The sequence below is a fragment of the Podarcis bocagei genome (genome assembly GCF_964188305.1).
Source record: "Podarcis bocagei genome assembly, chromosome: Z".
NCBI lineage: Eukaryota > Metazoa > Chordata > Lepidosauria > Squamata > Lacertidae > Podarcis > Podarcis bocagei.
Window position 1 is genome coordinate 27,880,219 of NC_138140.1, and position 24,967 is coordinate 27,905,185.

Consider the following 24,967-nt stretch of genomic DNA (forward strand, 5'->3'; position numbering starts at 1 on the left):
TAAGTATTGGTACAATTGTTCTGTTGGTGAAAGTTTTTTTGCCCGTGGAATGTGGTTGCCCAAGGGAATTAATAAAGAGTTTCCTCAATTGCAGCTGTTGCATTGGATTTCTCTGTTGTGCAACATTAAAACTTACCTGTCTGCTAGTTTAAGGACCAGTGAACAGAGTACATAGCCCTTGACTGCAGTAAGAAGGAACAAATAGCACGCACCCACCCACACCACATATGGAAAGAAAGAAAGAAAGAAAGAAAGAAAGAAAGAAAGAAAGAGAATTATATATATCCCTTGGGGAGTGTGTTGGTGTGGAATTATGTCTTCTTTTGGAAGTGAAATGTGAAATAGTTATTTGTCTGCTGCCCATGAGTAGGAGTTACATATGAATGGGCCTTTCAGCATAGTCAAGACTGACTCAGAGTCTGCTAACGGGAGTTTCTGTTGTCCTGGCCCTTCCCATTTTCCTTCCTATCTTTAGATAAGGCCCCACTTGCAAATGTGTGTAAGGTTCATTGTTGGAGAATTGAACTCCCAGTTAAAAAGCACTTGAGCCAAAGAGCATAGGTACAGAATAGGTGGTGACAAGAGAAGAGGGCATGGGAGTTGCCCACCTCATTCCAGTGCTTCTCACCTTCCTCACATAAATTTCCCCAAGGAAACCTTGAGAAGTTGTTTAAAGGTGCTGGTGGGGTAAACCACCATTCCTGGCATTGTCTGTTGGAAGCCTTGTGCTTTAAATGTACAGTGTGAATGTGACCCAAGTGTTACTGTTCTCACAAATATGTGATAAGGTTCTGTTACTGAGAGCCCATGTGAGGTGCAGTGGTTAAACCAGTAAGTTCTAGGTTCAATACCTACTTAAGCCATGAAACTCACTGATTGACCTTGGACCTCTTTCTCATCCTGAAAAACCTTACGGGGTTCTTGTTGTGAGAGTAAAATGGGGTGGGAGAGAAACCATGTATGCTGACCTTGAAGTCCTTGAAGGAAGCAAGAGTTATAAATGATATAAATAAAATGATCAAATTCTGAGCAAATGTTCCACTATTAAGCATGAAACCCATACTTAATAGCTTAACATTTACTCAGAAACATGTCCATCTTACGGCCAAAACAGGAATTGCTCAGCAGATGTGTGTAGAAGTATCATAGAAGTGTCACAGAATTACAGAAGGGACAATGAGGACCGTGTAGTTCAACGCCCTGCAATGCAGGATTCTTTTGCCCAATATGGCCTAGGATCCTTGTACCTACGGGACCGCCTCTCCTAGTACGCCCCACGGAGGACCTTACGGTCTGCAAATAATAACATCTTGGAGGCCCCGGGCCTCAAGGAGATTAGACTGGCCTCAACCAGGGCCAAGGCCTTTTTGACTGTGGCCCCAGCCTGGTGGAATGCTCTGTCACAAGAGACCATGGCCCTGCGGGATCCGACATTTTTCCGCAGGGCCTGCAAGACGGAACTGTTCCACCAGGCCTTTGGCCAGGGTCCAGTCTGACTCCCCCTCTCTCCTTATAAGAACTTACATGAAGGTGGCCCCCCAACTTTTCTCACAGGCTCATATAAGATCAGTATAAACAATTAGGCTGGGTGAGCATTTAAGGCCCCCATCCCTCATTTGTGGGTTGCCATCTGATTAGATTTCACTTTGATTTGATTCTGATTTGATTTTAGGATGTATTTTAATTGATTGCTTGGTTTTATGGTAATATGTTATATATTTGATGTTAGCCGCTCTAAGCCCGGTTTGGCGAGGGAGGGCAGGGTAGAAATAAAAGTTATTATTATTATTATTATTACTATTACTATTCTTATTATTATTACAATTATTAAAGCCATGACCCTGAGATTAAGAGCCTTATGCTCTACCAACTGAGCAGACTCTGTCAGACTCCCAACTTTTTTCTTTAATGAAAAGCAGTCATAGAAGGCTCTCTCTAAGGAGATTAAAATGGCCAGGAAAAGTGATCCGTCCCTTTCCTTGCTAACTATTTTCTGCTAAGAATTGGCCCCTTCCCCTTCATGCCCATGAGTACAGGTGGCAACCATTTTAGGCACATCCACCTGATGTACAACCGCTGACGCAAAGGTCCTTTTGGACCCGGGAGAGGGAGGAATGGGGGCGGAACAGGGCAGGGCAGAACAGAACAGGGTCAAGCAGGCTTCTGCACGCTCCGCCAATGTGCACTGGGTCAAGAATGGAACCCCTGCACAAAATGCCTGCTGCCTGTAGATATTGCTTTCTCTATCTTGAACAGGAATTGCAGACACATACGAAATAGGGTTCTAGGCTTCGTTATACAGATGGCACTGACATACCGCAGGGGGGTTTGAGTATTTCAGCATCTGCTGTGTCCCCGTCCGATCTAGAAGAACAAGACATGAAAAACGAGAATTCTCTATGGCTGCATGTGAACTTATTGGATTTTCTGTGCAAATTGTAAATAGCAGAAGGAAGGCCTTGGGTCCCTGGCAAAAGGCCTGACACCATTCTGTGGAGCTGGCCTTGCAAGATAGCCTCTGGAATTGGCCTTGCAGATCCTCCAGGTGTCTTGAAGAACATATTGAAGATACATCTTCCCTTTGGAAATGGCGGCTAATTAACTGAAGTGCGTTGTGGGTGGGCTCTCTGCAGCACTTCATACAGCTGAGCTATCAATACTATGCCTGTAGCTTCTGCAAGATTGCAAATGAGCCACAAAGAGTAGTGTTAAATGTTCGGAAAAAGTCAGAATCCCAAGGCAGTACAAGTTCCTCAGCTAAGTTTATTTAACATTTGTCAGTGACAACAGCTCACTCATAGGAGCACATGAACCAAACTGACTGGACAACACAATAATAAACCCAAGCATGAACTGACCGTTGACAGTTGAAAGTACATGCACTTACTTGCCATTAGAATGTTTGTCTACCAACGCTTATACGATTGGTTAGAATGCACCTTGTAACATAAAGTGTGTTAAACCCAATACATAACAACTAGATTAGAAGGAATAAACTTTATTTAGCAGTGCGCAACTACCTAGTGAGATCTCCTGAACTTCCTTTCTGTTAAGTTGTGGGTGAACATATCAGACGACACAGTGATTTCTCCAAAGCAACTCTTTATTTGTAAGCTGGAACAGAACTGAACAGCAAACAGCTCAGCCGGCCTGCTTTTATAGGCAGCCGGCTGTCAACATTGTAGCAACAACCGCCCAGGGTTTCCCCACCTAAAATAACTGATGTGGACCTGAGTGAAAACTATCTACAGTATCCCCCTGCTGGCCCAGGGTGAGAACTTCAGTACATAACACTTTCCTTGCTGGTGTCACCCAGAACTGATTCTGCCCGCCCCCACCAGCACCACATTTCTAAATCACTTGAGATCCTGCTAACATCTCAAGGCCCAGCTCATTATATTGCCTAATACAATGGCCTTTCCTCTCTGAGAGGGGAAAGCCCCTTCTCTGCTCATTGGGTTTGTCTCTGCAGCAAAACCACAATTTTGAACTCCAACCAGAAGGCAAGATTAGCTCTAAGTTTGAAGGGGCCCGCAGCAAAGTGCCCCCTTGGTGGACTTTTTCTTTACTCATGGTCTTACCTGGCAGGAGTAGCAATGGTGGGCAGCAGCCTCAGTGCTCTGACGCAGCTGCCATTTTAAATTCCCATATTGCCAAGGATGCAATATCATGCTGGGGCATTGGAGGCAATTAATAACAGTGACTCAAATACCTTCACTGGAGGGCTGCAATTTCAGTTGCCACAGAGAGGAGGTGTCATGGGAGACTAAAATGGCAGGTTAAGCTCCATGGAAACAGGCCGTCCTGCAGCTACAAGCACATGGGCCCCATCTTTACCATACATTTAAAGCAGTGTAATACCACTTTTGGGACGCGGGTGGCGCTGTGGGTTAAACCACAGAGCCTAGGACTTGCCGATAAGAAGGTCGGCAGTTCAAATCCCCGTGACGGGGTGAGCTCCCATTGTTTGCTCCCAGCTCCTGCCAAACTAGCAGTTCAAAAGCACATCAAAGTGCAAGTAGATAAATAGGTGCCGCTCTGGCAGGAAGGTAAACGGCATTTCTGTGCGCTGCTCTGGTTCGCCACAAGTGGCTTAGTCATGCTGGCCACATGACCCGGAAGCTGTACGCCGGCTCCCTCAGCCAATAAAGCAAGATGAGCACCGCAACCCCAGAGTCGTCCGTGACTGGACCTAAGGGTCAGGGGTCCCTTTACCTGTCATACCACTTTTACAGTCACAGCTTCCCTCTAAAAATCCTGGGACTGTAGTTTGTTAAGGGTGCTGAAAGTTTTTAGGAGATTCCTATTCCCTTCACAGAACTACGATTTCCAGAGTATTTTATCAACCTGTTTCTGTTCCCATGAAACTCAGAGAACTGTAGCTATGATAAGGCTGGGGTGGGAGAAGACAGGCTGAGTAACATATACAGTGGTACCTCGGGTTACATACGCTTCAGGTTACAAACTCCGCTAACCCAGAAATAGTACCTCGGGTTAAGAACAGAAATCATGCTCTGGTGGTGCGGCAGCAGCAGGAAGCCCCATTAGCTAAAGTGGTGCTCCAGGTTAAGAACAGTTTCAGGTTAAGAACAGACTTCCGGAACGAATTAAGTACTTAACCCGAGGTACCACTGTACTGATGTTATCACTGCTGCCCACGAGCATCCACTGTTGAGGGAGGTTGCTTCACTTTGTCTAATGGGCGAACAGGCCCTGGCAGTTATTTATACTTACGCAACATTCAATCGACCCCTTCCCTCAGAAGTCCTCAGTGGGGACCACTAATTGCCAGCAAAGGAAGGCAGGCCTTGTCATGGAGTTGAGATCCTCAGTGGGCAGCACCAAGGAAAATGGGGGGGGGGATCTACCCAAATAAACCTGGTGCAGTGTTACTTATGATTATGTGTGTAAATCTTACTGAATGTGGTTGCAATGTCAAATCTTTTGTAAGCTGTTTGGGAACCTCTTCGGACTAATGTTGTAGGATAAAATAATTCTACATTTATTCATTCTTTTTTTTAAAAAAATGCTGATATAGTGCAACATAATGAAAAAGATCAAAACATTGTACAACAAATATATGTGTGTGATCTATATATTACATTGTAAATACATTATATAAATAAAAATATAGAATTAGTTTCTTTTCCTCTTTCTACAGTTACAATACTTGTGGACTCACTTCATTTGAGGAACTGCTAGCATTGAACTATATATATATATATATATATATATATATATATATATATACACACACACACACACACACACACACATACATATATGTGTGTGTGTGTGTGTATACATACATACATACATACATACATACATACCCCTCCTTTTCCCCTAACGGGGCTCTAGGCAGCTTACATCTAAAAATGGGAATCTCTAAAAAAGAGAGAGAAAAATAATAATTAAAAAACAATCAAACATTGTTAGCAGTAAAGTTATATATATGCATAAAATCTGTTTAAAACACACCAATAATTACAAGAAAAACAACATGACACCAGCCCTTTAATTAAAAGCAGTCTGTTGGAACAGGAAAGTATTCACTTGCCAGTGGAAGGACAGCAAGGAGGGAGCCAGTCCGGCTTCTCTAGGGAGGGAGTTCCAGAATCTGGGAGCAGCAACCAGGAAGGCCCTGTCCCGTGTCTGCACCAAGCACCTGTGATAGTGGCAGGATCAAATATCTCAAACCCTTGGCAGGTTCGTATAAAGGAACCTAAGTTCCACAGCTTGGACCTAAGCTGTGTAGAGATTTTTGGTGATAGCCAGCACATTGTGTCCTGAAACAGACCAGTAGCCAGGCAAGCTGTTGTAGCAAGGGAACTGTCTGCTCCCTATAACCAGCTCCGGTTAACAATCTAGAACTAGGTGGAGATAATTCATTTGTCTTAAGTAATCTGGTGCAAAAGATGGGGGCTCATTGTACATAAAAACATTTATGTGAGTGGTGGTTCCAATAGACTTTGATGGGAGCAAGTGACTAATGGATGACCATTGTTCCAGATGAGCAGTGCTATTTTCCTAGAGAAAGAGGTGCTGGAAGGGACCGTGAAAAACCTCCCTCATTCTCTTACAATGGCAAGACGCCCAACTGAGAGGTGCCACAACTGAATTCCGGCTCAAAAAAATCCCCACAGATGAGTTAATCTCATATTTTTTAAAAAATACAATGTTTTCAGAGAATCCCTCTACTGAGAATGGCTGCCTGCCTCCAGATTCAGTAGGAAACTCTGCCTGGTTCATTTCTGAAGACAACCACTAGAGAGCGCCATTGATATACATATTTTGTTGCCTTTTCCCATATGACTGCTTTTCTCCCCACACCCCTTTCCTTTCTTCAATGCCTTCCTTTGCTTTTCATTTACTATCATGCAAACATCAGGAGCCTTTTTGAAATGGGATTGTGAATGGATTTGTGAGTGGAATGAGTGCTTAATAGTCAGTCAAACTCTACGAGAAAATGCCTGTGGTGTTCTTTTCAAGCGTCACTTACAGAGAGAATTGAGGCATGCAACTCTTAACATTTGCAATTTTGGGGTGATACCATTGCACCATGTCTCCTCTCATGGCTAGTCCCTGCCACCATCTTCCCTGGCTCTGTGGTTTCTGTCCCTCATGACTACTCCATTCCTGCTTCCCACCACTGCTTCCCTTCCCCGTACAGACACACATGTGAATCCCCCCTGGGCCTCTGACTTTTCCTCTCGCATTCTCTATGCCCAGTGCTGGTGCCCATTCATGGAGGGGCCATCTTTCCTGTAGTCAGCACAGAAGAGGTGGGGGACTTCAGCTGACAATGTGGACAACTAACAAGAAAGGAATTGGGGTTGTGTATGCGCCATTAACTTTAAAGAGTATTACATTTCTCAAAGAATCATGGGGGTAGCTTACCCCTCACAGAGCTATCAGTTGCCAGCACTCCTAACAAACTGTGCATAGCTGTCAACTGTCCCTTATTTGGCAAGAAAGTCCCTTATCCCAGCGCTGTGTCTCGCTGCTATCCCTTATTGATGATGTCCCTTAAATTTCCCGGGTTTCAAAGGAAGCAGCTCCTCTCCCTTCCTCCCTGCCAGCCAGGGAGGAGGGAGGCTCCAATTGTGTTTCTTGGCTGTGTTGCTCACCCAATAAGGAGTCTAAGAACAACTGGGGGGTGGAGCTTGCATGCCTCGTGCCGATAAAATCGGTCACATTGCCTGGGGACTCACCTTTGCTCAGCGCTTCCCAGCGGAGAGGTGACGGTGGTTTTCCTTCCAGATTTCCTTCCCCCCTTTGCCGGGTTGCTGCGCTGTGGGAACCACCACTTGAGGCTTCGTTTGGCTGTTGGCTGGGCTCTCTGCCTTTGGCTTGGAGGAGCTTAGAAGTTGAACATACCTGTGCTTGGAAAATCCCTTATTTTGGCTGCTGATCCCTTATTTTCAAGGCTGCTGGTCCCTTATTTTCAAATCTGTAAGTTGACAGCTATGAAACTGTGGTTCCCAGGATGCTTTGGGGAAAGCTGTGTGCTTTAAATTTGCTTTAAATGTACGGTGTGTACACAGGCTGGGACAGCTTCCTCAAGTTTAGACTTTGAATCCCACTCCAGTGTGCTGTGGGGTAAAGAATTGGAGAGTTTGATAGGCAACTCAGTAGGACTTTGTGGGCACCATACAGATGGAAAAGGCAGGGTCCTACACTCTATGAAGAAGTCCAGAAGTATAATGTTCAACATTGTCAGTTAAAAGAATCTCAGCAGGATTAGAAAATGGTTAGGAAAGACAATGCTGTAAATAATGGGGACCAGAGGGAGGACTGCTGAGGAAATAGCATCTTCTCTCCTTCCCATGACCCTCTTGAGTTTCAGAGCAGAAGTGAGATTCGAACCCATGTCTTTGTGGCTCATCATAGCTCACACACTCAGTCCTTACATTGTGCTGTGGCTCTTTCCGCTAAAAGATGACAGCAGTTGATCCTGATTCCTAAAGGAATCACCTTGCCAGACCCAGCAAGCATAATTCAGTGAAAGGACCCTTACAAACTGATTGGTGGTGGTGGATTCTGAGTGACAAAATCAGTCATGGTTTTATTTTACTTTTTTGTCAGCAATGTAGGTGAGAGAGCAAAATGTTGGCAACTCAAGTGGGCAGGAGGGAATTGACCCAGATTTTTCTCCAACTTCACCTGAGCTGAATCTTCTTTCTGCCTCTTTCCCCTCAGCTGCCTTGTCAACTTGTGACATCTCAGGGAGTCCATAGCCAGTGGCAACAGCAGATACCAGGGACATGCACACTATAAAACTGGGATATTTGCACTCCTGTGTAATTAACACTTTTCAAAAAGGCAGATGTATTCAGAAATACTTTTATTAAGAAATAAAGCTGGCTTGCTGAAGCCCCTCTTCATTATTTTCATGCGTGGTCTCAGGAGAAACCTTGCCAGCTCCAGACATCCCTGAAAGGAAAACACAGGTGGCAGTGTGATGGGGATAGCCACATTTTGGCAGTGTAAACCAGGCACCTCCACTAGCTTCTGCCTGGCAATGCCACCCCAGACTTCTGAAGGCAGCCCTGTTTGGGGAAGTTTTTAATGTTTAATGCTCTATTGTGTTTTTAATATTCGGTTGGGAGCCACCCAGAGTGGCTGGGGAAATCCAGCCAGATGGGTGGGGTATGTATGTATGTATGTATGTATGTATGTATGTATGAATGAATGAATAAATAAATAAATATTATTCAGTCAGCCTACTTCCACTGGCTTCCAATCCTGAGTATTCGCTGGTTCACTCATTCACCATGTGCCTGGGGGCCAGTCTCCACGCCCTCCCTCCTGAGTGTATTGTTCCCAGTCATGCCACATCTGGAAGGCCACATACGTTTCACCCCTGAACACACAATTTGCCTCAAACACATTCAAAAACCTCCCATTCACACATAGAGATGCATTAACTCATCAGGCATTCTCCATTCACACCCCAGCTTCAACCCACAAATACTACACAGCTCTTGTCATCAGGCTTCTGAAGGTGAATTTCAACTAGCTCACATCCCGAACTATCAGCCTGCTTCAGTCTTGTGGTATCTAAGGTAAAGGTAAAGGGACCCCTGACTGTTAGGTCCAGTCACGGCCAACTCTGGGGTTGCGGCGCTCATCTCGCTTTATTGCCCGAGGGAGCCGGTGTGCAGCTTCCGGGTCATGTGGCCAGCATGACTAAGCCGCTTCTGGCGAACCAGAGCAGTGCATGGAAACGCCGTTTACCTTCCCGCCGGAGTGGTACCTATTTATCTACTTGCACTTTGACGTGCTTTCGAACTACTAGCATCCAAATACAAACTTCACTGGCTTTCACACATCAACTGCAGCTTCTGCCAGGTCCATTGCCAGGTATCAGCCAGTTTCCATCCGTAGATATAAGTTTCCAAAGACATTAAAGCTTTTCTTAATGCAAGAAGATAACAGCTACCAAAAATATAAATGAAATAAGTAGCATACAAAACCTTTCTTTTAAAAATATTATTTTATTTTGACAAAGTAATACTCATATATAAATAAGAGTAAAAATGTGCACCCCACCACCAAGACCATTCCATTGTAACTATCCAACACCCTAAATTTCAACACCTCTTGTGTTGGTTTGACCCCTTTCCATTTTAACAGTACAGTCATACCTTGGTTTTCGAACAGAATGCGTTCCTGAAGTCCGTTCAACTTCTGAAACATTCAGAAACCAAGGCGTGACTTCTGTGGCTTCCAATTGGCTGCAGGAGAAGCCGCGCTGGACATTCAGCTTCCAAGGCAAAGTTCGCAAACCGGAACACCTACTTCTGGGTTTGTGGCATTCAAGTTCCAAGTTGTTCATGAACTAAGCTGTTCGAAAACCAAATTCTACGAACACCCTCCATATCTCCTCAAAATCATTTTTCCTGCATATTCCCTGTCTTACTTTTATGGCACATGTTAATTTATCATTAATAGCTAAATCCCACACCTCTTTATACAATTCTTCCATTTTATATTCTGCTTGCCCCTTCTACTTCCTAGCTATAATAATTTGTGGAGCTGTCAATAAATTTGTGAGCAAGTTCTTCATAGCCCGCGAACCTTCCACCCCTTCATAAATAATGCTACCTCTGGACTTTTGGTCAGCTTTAACCCAGTGATTTCTGTTATCTCCTTAAACACATTTTGCCAGAAAAATTGTACATATTTACACCCCCACCACATGTGAACATAATTCCCGGTTTCCTGGCATCCCCTCCAACATAACACCGAATATTCCTTGTTTATTTGATTTAATCTGACTGGTGTTAAATACCACCTCCAAACTAATTTATAATAATTTTATTTTATTCTTATAGACAACATTTTCAACATACAATTCTCCCATATTTCCCCCCAGTGTTGACTATCTATATGCCCTGCCAGAGTACTTTCTTAAAGGTAACTCCTTATTATTATTATTATTATTATTATTATTATTATTATTATTATTATTATTATAAATTTCAATGTGAAATTATAATAAAAATTACAAACATTGAATCCAAAATAATACTATTTAAACAAGAAAGAAAAACAGAACACAAAAAAGAAACAAAAAACAACAGAAAAAGCACACATCTACAAATAAAACCATATCTTCATTCAAATCTAGTCATTACATATACACATATTGACTTCCTTCCTTTGTTCTAAGACCTCAAAAATTTTACTCTTTTTAAATTGTTGTGTCTAATGTAGATTACTTCTATCTTTATACTTTTTTACACCATTTTTCTTTTTCTTTAACCCTGTAAAACATCATTCATTACATCCCGATATGTTTACTCCAGAACAATGTTTTTTCATATACTCTTTAGCACATCCCCATTCTTTTAATAATTTCTGGTCCGATTGTCCTCTTATGAATGCTGTGAGTCTTGCCAGATTTATATATTCACAAAATTTAATTTGCCATTCTTTCATTGATGGGTTTTTTCTCCCTTTCCAATTTTTTGCTATAAGCATCCTGGCAGCTGTTGTTGCATAAAGGAATACTTTCCTTTTATTGTCAGGAATAACGTTTGTGATTATACCTAAAAGGAATGCCTCTGGTTTTTTACTGAAAGATATTTTAAACATCTTTTTGATTCCTTCATATATTTCATTCCAAAATTCTTAAAGGTAACTCTTATCACCCACAGAAGGTAGTAACGCCTACCAATCTCTCCCACCCCACCCTGGCTCTTTCCTTTCTTGCCCATCTTCCAGCTATGGATATCAACCAAACTTTAAGCTGCAACCAGCATGTTAATTTGCGTTCTTCCTGTGGCTGGCTGGTGCAACAGCTGTGACAGGATGCCACCCGCTTCTTTCTGATCCTCCTCTCAACATGGATGGTCCTGCGCATGTTGCAGGATGGTTTTCAGTGCCAGCAAGTTCTCTTGCACTGTTGAGATGATCTGGCTGGCCAGCAAGAGGAATCCATAGTGGCTGGTTTCTCTTAGTTTGAGGTCCTGCTTTGGTCTTAAGTCAGGGGTGTATGGGGTGTTAGGGTAGGGGTAGTACATTGTGGGTGGAACACATGGTGTTCCTTCTGCAGTAGTTTGTCCACCCCACCTTTGGTCCCCACCCTGCACTCTGCTCTCACCTCTGGCTCCTAGAAGCTGTCAGCATGCAACAGCAGCCACACCCTGGGAATGGCTTCTACTGGCTGGCTAAACCTGGTGAGGGTAGCTGATGGCTTTTAAACTCTTAGTGAGTTAGGAACTTCCCTTGCATGTGAAGAGTGGCTGTGATCAATAGGCTGGCACTGTTTTGGTTTCTATGAATAAAGAGTTAGCTTCACTGACACCATGTTTTTTATTGCTGACTTGCCCCTGACTCCAGATCCTGACAGCTAAGGAGGAGATAGTCCAAACAGAACAGGCCCTGATGTTGTTTCGCATCCTGGTTCTGACCCTCATTGGTGGATGGAGTACTCAAACACCCAACTTGGTTTTTGCCAAAGGTTGATGTGATACATAAGCCAGGCAGGGAGGTACCTATGGATTGGTTAGGTTGGCCCCTGCCAAGGGTGCAGGCCCATGGGGGCACAAAAATCGCACCTCTCCACTCTGGCTAGGAGTGGCTAGGAGCTTCCAAAAGGTAAGAAAATGCAAACTCCTTGTGTTTCTTGTCCATGGTCTCTCCTGGCTTTGATACAGCTCCTTGCCAAGAGGGAAAGGGGGCACTCATACACCTCCTTGCCATGTATGCCTGGTGATAAGCATTCAAGTTAGCAGGTGTACCAGCAGTCTAAGTTCAGGGCTAGGCACAAGCTAAGACATTGTCCCAATACTTGCCATCCTCTACTGTCATACCCTTTGAGAACCACTGAGCTAAGACATTGTCCCAACACTTGACACCTTCCAAAGTTCTCCTCTTGAAAAGTAGGGCAGGCACAGTTATCCACAAGATTAGTGTCCCAAGCCACAGGGTTGGGCAAGCAGACAGGCACTCCTCTGAATCACCTGGGTGTGCTGAGTCTGTTCATGTAGGTGCAGTCAGCTCCATGTTCTTGGAAACAGGTGGAGTCAACAGGGCCAGCTCACTGTCCAATCAATTCCTATGCACCTCCTGGGGTGGTAAAGGGAGGCTCTTTGCTGTGGGGAGTTGTGTCTGTCTGCTATAATATGGCACTCAGGGTGTCCAGTGGCACAGAGGTGGGCTTCTAACCTTATAATCCACTCAGCCTCTCCCCTGGATCTGGATTGCCCCCCTCACATGTGCTGCCCCCCCAAAGATCTAGTTTCCCCAGTTCTATGTTACCATCCCACCCCTCTATGTTACCATACCACCCCTCTGACCAATCTTACCAAGATGTCTCCACAGGACTCATGACACTGCCCTCTCTCCCTCCCTTCTTCCTTCCCACAAAGCTGATGGTCTCATTCTCCCCACAGGCCCCAATGCTATCTTTGCCTCCTTTCTCACAATCCTTGCGCACTGTAGGTTGGTCATTCCAAGTCCAAATAAATCCCAAAGTTGCCAGTGTTGCAGATAGCTCTAGAGGGCTCAGTCAGATTAACCAAATCATATGAGAAACTGCTGGGTATGTTTACCTCAAAGAAGAGAATATGAAAGGGAGAGATGATAGCCATCTTCAAATATCTGAAGTACTGTCATTGTGTGTGTGTACACACATACAGTGGTACCTCGGGTTACAGATGCTTCAGATTACAGACGCTTCAGGTTACAGACTCCACTAACCCAGAAATAGTACCTCGAGTTAAGAACTTTGCTTCAGGATGAGAACAGAAATCGCGGCGCGGCAGCAGCGGGAGGCCCCATTAGCTAAAGTGGTACCTCAGGTTAAGAACAGTTTCAGGTTAAGAACAGACCTCTGGAACAAATTAAGTTCTTAACCCGAGGCACCACTGTGTGTGAGAACACCCTCCTCTAGGGCAACTGAGGGCAGCAATCTAGTTTAAGGAGAGCTTGACAGAACTGAGGCGCACATAACTGTGATCTCTTATGGAAAACAATGGTTGAGAGCTTCTGGGGGAACAGCTGAAGTACTGCATCTTCAGGCCCACCTCTTGAATTGGCTGCGTGAGGTATTCCTTTGCAGTAGTGAGAGGGGAAGAGTCAGAGAGGCTTCTTGGGTCCCCTTTACCTGTAGACAAGAGCCACCTGCACCCCTCGTCTCAGCCACTCAGAGCGAAAACATTCATCACTTCCTGTCTCGGCAACAACAGTGTCAAGAAAAAAACCAAGGCTGGATATCATTCCATGGCGCCAAGAATCGGAGGAAGAAGAAGAGGGAGGAGAAATACTACAGTAAAGGGAGGCTTCCTCTCAGCCAGCCAGCCGCCATCCTGTGACATTGGACGGCCTTGGACTTCTGAAGCACACAGGGTGGGTTCCCACACCTTCCCACGCCCCCACATCTTTTGCTCCATGTTGTTTGCCAGTGGCCAGTGTGTGTGCGAGAGCGCATAGTGTTATCTTTTCTTCCCTCTTCCTTTATTTCCCCTTCACAGACATTCCCCTTTGCTCCAGCCATGCGGAAGGATACGGCACAATAATTAAAGTACAGCCCTCACATGCATCATGATTTGGATCAAATGGTTGTTGGAGGGTATGCACCTGGAGGCATTATTCCCGCTTCCAGATAAGCCATTGTTTAGAACAGGAATGAGAAGCCTGTGGTTACAACTCCCATTTCCCATGTCCTGACCATTGCCCATGTTGGCTGGGACTGAAAGGACATTGGAGTCCAACAATGTATGAGGGGCTACAAGTTTCCCAGGCTTAGACTCTGAATGGGAAACAAGATATGCAAAGTTAATAACCTAATAAGAGACATGTTGGATCTGAGCAAAGTGGGGCCCTCTAGTCCATCATCCTGTTCCCCCACTAGTTAATCAGATGCCCATGGGAAACATACAAGCATGACCTTAATGCAACAGTGTTCTCCACACTTGGGAATCCCAGTGATTGTTATTTAGTGGCAATCCACCTCCAGCATTGCAAGCAGTAGGCAGGCATCATGGCTAGTTGCCCATGATAACCTTATCCTCCATTGATTTGTCTATATCTCCTTTAAAGACATACACATTGCAGGCCATCATCACCTCTTGTGGGAGCAAATACCACAGAATAACTATGCACTATGAAGAAGTACTTCTCTTTTTTCCATCCTGAAGCTTCCAACATTTAGCTTCACTGGATGGCCTTGTAGGCTTCTAGTTTTATGAGAGAGGAAGAAAAATATATCTCTGTATACTTTCTTCAAGCTACACATAATTTTGTACATTTCTATCATGCTCTGCCCCTTAACTCACCCTTATTCTAAACTATAAAGTCCCCAGCATTGTAACCATTCCTCACAGGGTCATTGTTCTAGCCCCTTGGTCATTTTTTTGCCTTTTCTGCACCTTCTGCAGTTCTGCAATACCCAAGTTGCTGAGTGGTGAGATGTATTGGGGTTTCAGCATGTCCCTTGGGTTTGATTTCCTTGGAATTAAGATAATTGGAAGGAGCATGAGATGGACGGCTCACAGCATTTAACACTTCAGTAGACCTAGATCCTCCAGTGGGTTTCTCCAACACTTCAATGGGTTTCTCCAACTCAGAGATAACAAGTCAGGACTCTGGGTCTCTTTCATGCCCAGTTACAAAACTGACTTTTTGTTCTCTTGCACATAGACACTTTGATGACATCACCTTCAGCAAGGGCGGAGGAAGACATCTTCCTTCCATAAGAACTTTAGCTCCATACTTTCTGTGGCAACACATAACCTGTCCTTGGCTATCTTTATTTTAGTTTTGCAACACCTGGAGTCAGCCAGACTACGTTTGTCCACAGGTGAAGGACAAAGAATGTCCCACTTTTCTTGCCTATTCATAAAGGTAGCGACTGAGCCAATAACCATCACTTAACACAGGACATGACTGGGCAAGATTTTACTAAATTAGTTTCTATGCTCTTGCAAATTGTGGGTCAAAGGTCACATCCAGACCATATATTTAAAGCATTTGCTCCACCCCCACCCCCAGAATCCTGGTAACTGTGGCTTGTTAAGGATGAAGTTGTAGCCCTGTGAAGAGTAAACTACAGTTCCCAGGATTCTTTGGGGGAAAGCCATGTGCTTTAAATGTGTGCTAAGTGTGGTTTAAATGTATGGCACAGGTGTGAGAGCTCATTCAGACTCACCCCAAACTTCACCTGTCAAATCCTGTATTAGTATTCTGGGCTGTTCTGTAATGCTGTGTTGCAATTCATTCCTAGCTGCTCTCGGGGAAAAGACACTTGCTTAGAATGCAAAATTCATCTGACTCAGCAAGGATGCTGTAATTATGTTTTAATTCAGCTGCCCTTTGTCCTTGCAATGAGTACCACTCAGGTTCTGATGACAAGCGTGTGACCAAAGCAGACTTTCCAATGTTCTTAACTCACTCTTCGCAGGGCCTTCACCTTTCTGAAACACACAAACACAGCATTCTGGCTCCTCTGCTACCACTAGAGAATGACTGGGTGATTGAAGATGCCTGCTTACTCAATTGCACTGGGAATACACCCCGTATTGTCAGCCTAGCTGAGTGGCAGAGATTTTAAAACATGACATGCATGTTCTTTTTGATTCCTAGAATGCTGCAAGGTAGTGGTGGGGTTTCATAGAACTGCCTTATATTTCTGGAAGTCACTTTCTCCATTAGATCTTAAAAGAAAAGAAAATATGTGGAGGCAGGCAGTTCACTTAGCAGTGAAGAGACAAAAGGGCCTGCCAAAATTCTCCTTCATTTTCATTCCTCCCCCCCTCCACACTGGTAAGCTGGAGAATATTTAGTCTGTAGGAGGAAATGGAGTTGTGGGTGTCAGAGACAGCTGGAACATGTATCGTGTGTGCTGTTCTTCCCTCTCCTCCCCCCTTCCCAAATATAGCACGCTGTTGTTTTCCTTGCTGTGAGAATATTGCAGAAGCACGTTAGCATTTTGCTGAATAAATGTGGCACGTGGCCACTGCAGGAGCATGAAATCCCTGCTTTCCCATGGCTTGTCATCTTTTGCAGCTCCCTCGGCCTCTATCAAAGGATTCTATATATTTTTCCTTTGCTCCCTTTTTCTTTACTTTGCTTTTATTATTGTTGCATCACCCACAAAAAAACACACTGTTGATGACAAAAATAGTCATTTTTTTATTTGTTTACTTTTGCTGATCGGCATTCAAAATTGTTTGAACCTACATGGCTGGCCTGAGGCATTTTTCCTGCCAAGAGGGAAGATTCAGATAGCATCACCCATTATAAGGCTGCCTGCACACCATACAGTGGAAACACATTTCTGTTCCCCAAATAATCATGGAAACCAGTTTGTTCATGTTATTGGGAACTGTGCCTCTGTGGGGAGGGTAAACTACAGTTCCCAGGATTCTTTTTGGGGTATGCATGTGTACTTTAAATGTGCTTTAAGTTTATGATGCATACACAGTTTTATTTCAGTACTGGTGGTGAGGCAGAATCCTTCACCATTCCTGAAAGCAGCAGAGCAGAACAGCGCAGAGCAGAACAGCATAGGGCAGTGGTTCTTCAAGGGTGTGGTGCGCCACACTGATGTGGCAGGAGAGAATGGCAAGTGTGGCAGGAAGATTCTAGGACAATCAAATAAACATTTAAACATTTCAGTGTAGCATAGTATAGTACAGCACAGTACAGTATCAAAATATGTTTTTATTTTTGGAAAATGGATAGATAGCTTTTCAAAATGAGAAAAAGAACATCAACAGATAGTGAGGACAATCCTAGTTGTGTTCCAGAATTCCCTTTTGAACAGAGTATTGGAGAAGACTCATCTAACTCTACACTAGTAGCAGGCCCAAGCAAACCTTCCAAAAAGAAAAAGAAAATTTGGTGTGGCAAGATCAAGTTTTTATTCTGAGAGAAAAATGTCTGAGAACCACTGGATGAGGGAATTCAAGGGGAATGGTAGAGCGGGGAAATGCTGCTACCCTCTGGCACCTGCCACCTGAGGCAGATGCCTTACTCTGATTAATGGTAGGGCTGGCCATGAAAATGTACTTTTACTGCATGTGTACACCTCAGCCGTGGACACCCCCATTCCAGTCAAATTCCTGGAGGAGGGCCAGTCACCCAGGATATCAGGCATGCTTCCTTAGCCTCTCTTTCAAACTCTGAAATGCAAACCCTCGTGAGTTTCCTTGCACTTGTTAGTTCCAGATTACCCAGCAGCCCCAGTAAGAGGCTGCTGATAGGCTGGTCAATAACTTATATCTGAAACATAGGAAGCTGTTTTATCCTGAGTCAAACCATTGGTCCATCTTGCTCAGTATTGTCTGCACTGACTGACAGATGCTCTCCAGTGCTTCAGGCAGGGGACCTTCCCAGTTCTACCTGTAGATGTCAGAGGTGGAACCCAGGACTTTCGCCTTGTAAAACAGGTGCTCTACCACTGAGCTATGGCTCCTTTCCCCAAACCATTTGGCTGCCCCTGTTTCTCAGAACAATTTTGTGTTTTCTTCCTTTGTTTCTACTTCTCACCACCTTGCCCCGTTTCCTTGAGTCTCTTATCCTGGCCAGTCCTGCCTGTTTGTCTGCTTGCCTGTCCTGGATTCCCCTGGTTCTGAGCCTGCCCAAACCAACCTCTTAGGCTCCTGATCATGCTGTACTGTTCACAACCTAGCAAGCCCATGACACATAGGTCAACCTGCTTTAAAAAGCCAGGGGCAAGGGATGTGCCATTTTAAGGCAGGGCTGTCAAACACTAATGAGTTCAAGGATCACACTCCCTGCTGTCTGGGCTGGGCCATGGGCAGAGGTCCAAAGTGAGCCAGTAATCAGTACCTGAGTGTCAGAGCCACAGGACAGTTGAGGAAGCAGGGTCAAGAATATGCTAGTTGGATATTAGGGCTGAAGAGAGCAAATCAAGACCTGTGGTTAATCCAGGAGGCAGGACTGAGGAGTGATCCAGACGTTAAGATGAAAGGTTAACCAAAGATACAGGGACATAGCAGAGCTCAGCAAGACTCTGCTACTCATGCAAGACTTAACTGGAACATAAACCCCTTTGTACTCTTTCCTTTCAAGGAGGATGAAGTAACCTGCCTAGATAGTTAGAGTACCGTAGTGGCTGGTGTCCGTTGAGGCTGGTAGGGTGGATTTCAGGGAGACCAACAGTAGGTGGAGCCAGAGCCACTGATACACAGAACAGACTAACTCTAGTGCAGTGTTTCCCAACCACTGTTCCGCGGCACACTAGTGTGCCGCGAGATGTTGCCTGGTGTGCCGCGAGATGTTGCCTGGAGGGAGGCGGGTGAGTCGGGCGGCGAGAGGCGGGGCGGCGGCGGCGAGGAGAGGCCGCCCAGCGCTGGGCTCTCGCCGTCTGCCTGCCTGGCTGCCTGCAAGCTCGGCGGGCAGCGCCTCCGTCCGTAGCGCCCGCCTCGCGGCTCTCATTCCCTGCCCCTGCCAAAGCTCACCCAGCCAAGCCACGCTCTCCTTCCTGCCTTGCTTTGCTGCCTCCTCCCCCCCCCCACCCCCAAAGCTTGGAGGTTCCCCGGCAAGGGGGAGGGGAAAAAATGAAACTTACACTTTTGTGCGTCCCTCCCGGCGTGACGCTGCGCGCTGACGTCACGGGGCTGTAATGGTGGTGTGCCTCGAGATTTTTTTCATCAAACAAGTGTGCCTTTGCCCAAAAAAGGTTGGGAAACACTGCTCTAGTGCAAATGGCCCCTTGAAATTCACCACCCTGTTTGTGTGCAGAGATATTGTGGAGGCTATCTATTAGCAGTGGCTGTTTGGATAGCCTTCACAATATCTCTGCACACAAACAGGGTGGTGAATTTCAAGGGGCCATTTGTACACTAGATTTTGACTCCCCCACCAGCAATTGTTTGGTTTGGGTTGGCCACTGTCATGACTGTGGAGGTGAATTTTCCTTTGTAAGGGGATGAGGCCAAGGACTTGCTCAGAAGAAGAATTCTACCCAAGGACTAACCTCAGAACCACTTTCACAAGACAAGCCCATGATGCAAGGGTACCTCTGGCCTGTGGATGTTAGACAGCTGTCCTCTGACTCAGAAAAACCTATTTTCAGAAGAATCAGTCTTCCCCAGTATTATCATCCCTGCTCAGGCTTTTTCTATGACAATGTCAGGTCGTTGTTGTGGGAGATCAGCAGCCAAACCTAACAAATGCATATTATTGCTAATTAGCGTGAGAAGGGGTTAACACTGCAGAGCTGTATTGCTGATAGGCAGATACTAAGACCATAGATGTTCAAGGCTCTTTGTTATATCATTTCCCCTTGTCTCCTGGAGAGTACTTCTGGTCCCTCCACTTCCTTTGACCATCATTGGATGTGGACAGGCCTCTACTTGCTCCAGCTTTAGGCACATATCTGAAGCTGGTAATACTGTAATAAGGATTTTGGGCAGGAATTAGAACACGATTGCCTAGGGTTGAACCACTGGTTTTGTTTAGTATCCTTCTAGAGAATTTAAATCAGGCATAGGCATAGGCATCATCCCTGAGCACTGGTCCTATTCGCTAGTGATGATGAGAGTTGTAGTCCCAAAACATCTGGAGGGCCGAGTTTGCCTATACCTGATTTAGATGCTTGCTCACTGTTTTGTGACATTTTGGTCAGTCCTAATAAATGTACTGCCTCTCTTGTGATGTTTGGCTTCCCCACTCTTCTACCGCCCCATGATGAACATGGCTATCTACTATTTTTCTATTCTTGTGAGGGTTTTTTCAGGGTGTGTGTATATGTGTTGCTGGAGTCTACTGGAAGATCCCATTGTTGAATTAGCCAGGCAAGAGCCACTATGGCCCTAGGTATGAGTTGTTATTATAAGAAAGGAAGTTGTTCTGTGCCAGAGGGCAAATGGGTGGGCTTCCACCATACCTGGCTAGTAGTGAGAAGAACAACAGCCAGGGCAAGTGCTGAGAGTTTGTGTGTGTAAGCTGGGCTAGAAGCAGGCAGTTGGCAGAAGCCTGAGAGTGACAGCCATGCTTGATGTCTGCTTGAATCCAAGGCTGTGACTGTGGGAGAAGCAATACCTTCTGGGGTGTTAATGCTGTGAGTCTCTCCATCTTTGGCTTAGGTTGTATACATATTTGTAAATAAAACATCTAACATTTGATAAATGAGGAGTACATCAGCTCCTGGTCAAAAACTATGGTGTATAAGGCCTCTTCAATAGGTCTTTCACCATATTTTCTTACCCACCTGGGGTATGATACTGCCCTCAAAACTGTGAAACAGAGGTTATGGGATATTGCCTTAGTGATTTATAATCTTGCTCACATGTGACCTGTGGCCGATCTGTGTCAGGAATCCAAAACCTCATTCCAAGGAAACCAAACCCTGGGTAAACTCCTGGAACACTTGGAAAATCATTCTGCTTGGAGATTGGGGTGGAGTACAACACAACGTTGCCCATTTCCAGTACCCTGTGCCAGAAGCAGGCAGGAGACAGATGGCATTTTGGGGGTCAGGTTTTGGTGGCTCACGCTTTTCCTGCTTGCAGAGATAATGGGACTAAGTGAATCTCAGTCTTACCAGTGTGCTACATTTTATAATCTTCAGCAAAAGGATTTCTTTAGGCAGATTTGCATAGATACGTTACAGACGATACCTGTCACATTTCAAGTTGGGGCCTTTGAAGCCACTGTAAAGTTTTCTAAATATGCACTTGGCAATTGAAGGTAGCAGTTCATGCATATAAAGGAGTGGGTTTTAATTCACACAAGCTGATTCGGCAATAAATTGGCTAGCCTTTAGGGCAGGGGTAGGCAACCTAAGGCCTGGGAGCCAGATGCGGCCCAATCGCCTAGCCAATCTGGCCCGCAGACGGTCCGGGAATCAGCATGTTTTTACATAAGTAGAATGTGTCCTTAAAATGCATCTCTGGGTTATTTGTGGGGCAAAGGAATTCATTCATTTCTTTTTTCAAAATATAGTCTGGCCCACCACATGGTCTGAGGGACGGTGGACTGGCCCACAGCTGAAAAAGGTTGCTGACCCCTGCTTTAGGGTGCCATCAGCCTCTTTCTGTGTGTGCATGCAATGACACAATTTGTTTTACCCTAACAGATAAAGAGACCCCCACAGTCCAATGCTAACCAACATTGGTGACTGGTCCTCATTGCGACTGGTATGGTGGAAGGCAGGGAGCCCAACAGGAGGTGCAGCAGGAGCCAACAATGGAAGAGCCAACTATTTTAGCTTTGTTCCCTCTTATCTCTGTTGAGTTCTACAAGGGCACCAAGGAGAAGGAAGCTGATAGCCAGTGCCACATTTGGACTGATTTTAGGTAGGAAAGTGGGCAGCTGGGGGTTAGCTGAGGGAAGACCAAAGTGAGTGGGGGCAGTGCCCCATTGGCCCTGATGAATCAGCCTCCAAAGTTAGCCATCACAACTCAATAAGATTTCGAAGGGGCTTACTCCCATGTAAACACGTTCCAGAGGGACAGTTCACCTCTGCTTCCTTAGGAGTAATGTCTGGCTGTTTGCGAACCCTGTGTTGTGAACGATGGTCATTGTGACTATTTTCCATGCATTTTAAGCTTGAAAACAGTGATACCAGTGTTTCCCAAACTTGGGTCTTCAGCTGTTTTTGGACTACAGTTCCCATCATCACTGACCCCTGGTCCTGCTGATAGGAATGAAGAAACAACAGTTTGGGAAACCCCCACATCCCTCAGAGTACAGTACAACCGTGCAATATGCACCTGCCAACCTAAAACAACACTTAATGCATCTGAGAAAGTGTTGGATTCTAGTCCATGAAAGGTCATGCCAGAATATACCTGTTCATCTTGGAATAGTGTGGAATTCTAGACATGTTTCCTTAGAAGTAAGTTGCCTCTAATGCAATGGGACAAACTCACAGGTGCTGGCAATATATTTTTGATTACAACTCCCATCAGTGGGAGCCAGTGTGGTGTAGTCTCCGCTCCTCCACATGCAGCTGCTGGGTGACCTTGGGATGGTCACACTTCTCTGAAGTCTCTCAGCCCCCCTCACTTCAGAGTGTTTATTGTGGGGGAGGAAGGGAAAGGAGAATGGTAGCTGCTTTGAGACTCCTTCGGGTAGTGATAAAGCGGCATAACAGATCCAAACTCCCCTTCTTCATCATCATCAGCCCCAGCCAGCACATCTGTATGATGTCTTAAACATCTGGAGGGCACCAGACTGGGGAAGGCATGGGTATACTGTAAATTCCTATTATATTTTTATTACTACTGTATTGAAAAAGCCAAAGAGTAAAGATTTCAGGCTGCATATTTACATAGGCTTACAAAGGGGTTTTTTATCTATATTTTGATAATTTTATCTAAAGCTCGTCCTACTCACCGCAGACCTGCTGAAATTAATGGGCCTACAGCTGTCTTCTGCCCTCAAAAGAACGCTGCATGCTGTAGATTACCCATCATAAGTGGTACTGATCCCAGCAACTATTAACAAATTACAGTGCCTAGAATTTTTAGGGAGGGATGGAAGTGCTTCCAATGTGCATTAAAGACATTAAAGCTGTCTTGCGAGGCACCACTGTAGTCTGTTTGCAGCTACTGTATTTGTTAATTTCAGTGGGTCTCCTCTGAGTAGGACTAGCATTGGATGCAACCCATTATGCCTCCACATTTTTAATTCTATTGATTTTATTGGTATTTTATGTATTTATTTTATTAAATTTGTGAAAAAATAAATTAGCATTTGATGCATATTTTATGTAAAAGGCTTAGAGTTTGTTCTTTAAGTTGGCAGTGGGGACAGATAAAGTGGCACAGAAATTTTGTTAAACAACCAGTACACTGTCCTTGCTTGGAGGTTTTTATGCAGAGATTGGATGGCCATCTGCTATAGAGGCTTTAGTTGAGATTCCTGCAGTGGACTAGATGACTCTTAAGGGTCCTTCGAACTCTAGAATTTTATGATTTTATTAAATGATTTGCAGTGAGCCGGCAAGGATTTCTCACTCTCAGCTGTTTAACAAAATTCTAGCCCACCCACTCAACCCTAAATTATAATATTACAATGAAGAAAAGCTGTGGTTGGGATAATTTGGTATCTTTGGGGATAAATTGATATAGCTTTTGAAACTGATTTATTTTACTTTCCTGTGTAGTGGAAGGACAGTAAGCCCCCTTCTGCTCTGGTGTTCAAAAGGCAAATCCCCTGGCTCCGGATTCTTTCTTATGCGAAGCACTATCTTCTTTTGCAGCCGGACGCGGTTGGCGGACCCCGGGGTTCTAGAAACAGAAGTGGGTGGTGGGGAGGAGGGGCACAAAGTAGACCCTTTCCACGCTGCCGCAACTGCCTGCCCGCACGTGCGCTCCAAATTTATCCGAGCAAAGCAGAAGCTTGGGGGAATCAGGCAGGCAGACCCTTCTCTGGAGTGACAGAGAGGGAGCGATAAAGAAAGAAAATTAAGAGCCTGCAAAGCGGCTCCACTGGCTGGACTTGTCAGTTTGCACGGAAAAGCCAGGCAGTGCATTGCGGCGGAGAGCCAGAGAGAGGGAGCGAAGGCGGGGTGGGGGTTTGTAGCGGCCTCTTGCCCCCCCTTTTTTGCACGTGCTTGTTTTTGTTGATGGGGCTCAGCCCGGCCCCGGCATCACGTGCCTCCTCGACGGCCCTCATTGTGTCGGGATCCGCCTGTGTGTGTGTGTGTGTGTGTGTGTGTCACTGATCAATGTCATGACTTCCTCCTTGGGCTGAGCAAGCGGCTGCGTCGGGGAGGACCCGGTGGAAGGAAGCCGACTGCGTTGATCTCGTCGCCCCCAACTCCTCCACCTCCACATATACACGCTCTCTCGCTCCCTCTCTCATACACACACACAACTTGCCCGGCTGCACCAGCTTCCTCAGCATTCCTCTGCAGCCTCCCGTCGCCGCCGCCGCCACCACCCTCGTTGCTCCGCGCATCGCACCAAGCCTCCTGGGCTCCCCCCGGCTGGACGGCGGGGGGCGAAGAAGATGAGCGCAGGGCACGTCGTGTGCACGGGCTGGCTCATCAAATCGCCCCCTGAGAAGAAGCTCAAGAGATACGTGAGTAACAATAACAATAATAATGAAAATAAGCCCTGTTTCTGCACGCCCGCCCGCGCGTCCCCTGCTGCTCCTTTCCTTGCAAGGTTTTCTCTTTTGCTTTAACAGCGGAAAGCTAGGGTAGGCTCATCGTTCCTTTGCCGTGCAACTCCTGCCTGCTCGCTTTCCAACTGCGGCGAGCTGGTGCGGGGTGTAAACTCCTACGACTGCGGGGGGGGGGGGCAGCCCGATCCTAAAGCTGTGTCTGCTAGGAAGCAAGCCCTGCTTGAATTGAGCGGGGCTTGCTGCCAAGGTGAGTTAGGGTTAGGATTGCAGCCTTCAAGTGACAACGCCGAAATGCGCATCGGCGAAGCCGGGTTCTCGTTTAGGCTCCCATCGGCATTGCGTTGCATGGGCTGATGGTGCTATTCGTAGACGTGTGTGTGTGTTTCTGTGTGTTTGATACAAATACAAC

At 45.5% G+C, this 24,967-nt stretch overlaps 1 protein-coding gene and 1 long non-coding RNA gene across 4 annotated transcripts in view; one reads left to right on the forward strand and one right to left on the reverse strand.

The window, feature by feature from the left end:
* Window positions 1-10,380: 10,380 nt before the first annotated feature.
* Window positions 10,381-24,967, forward strand: part of GAB3 (GRB2 associated binding protein 3) — a 93,038-nt gene continuing 78,451 nt past the window's right edge. The window contains exon 1 of one of the 3 annotated variants that reach the window (XM_081180176.1): window positions 10,381-10,422. In XM_081180176.1, coding sequence (XP_081036302.1) covers window positions 10,396-10,422 — 27 coding nt within the window. In that variant the 5' untranslated portion in view covers window positions 10,381-10,395. Of the gene's footprint in view, window positions 10,423-23,504; window positions 24,514-24,967 lie in introns of those variants that run through there. The other 2 variants (XM_081180173.1, XM_081180179.1) reach the window with 2 other exon arrangements.
* On the reverse strand, window positions 16,669-24,412 carry LOC308579302. The gene is made up of 3 exons (XR_014004394.1): window positions 24,312-24,412; window positions 19,457-19,645; window positions 16,669-17,096 (listed from the first exon to the last, which is right to left on the reverse strand). It is a non-coding gene; the product is annotated as an uncharacterized lncRNA (long non-coding RNA).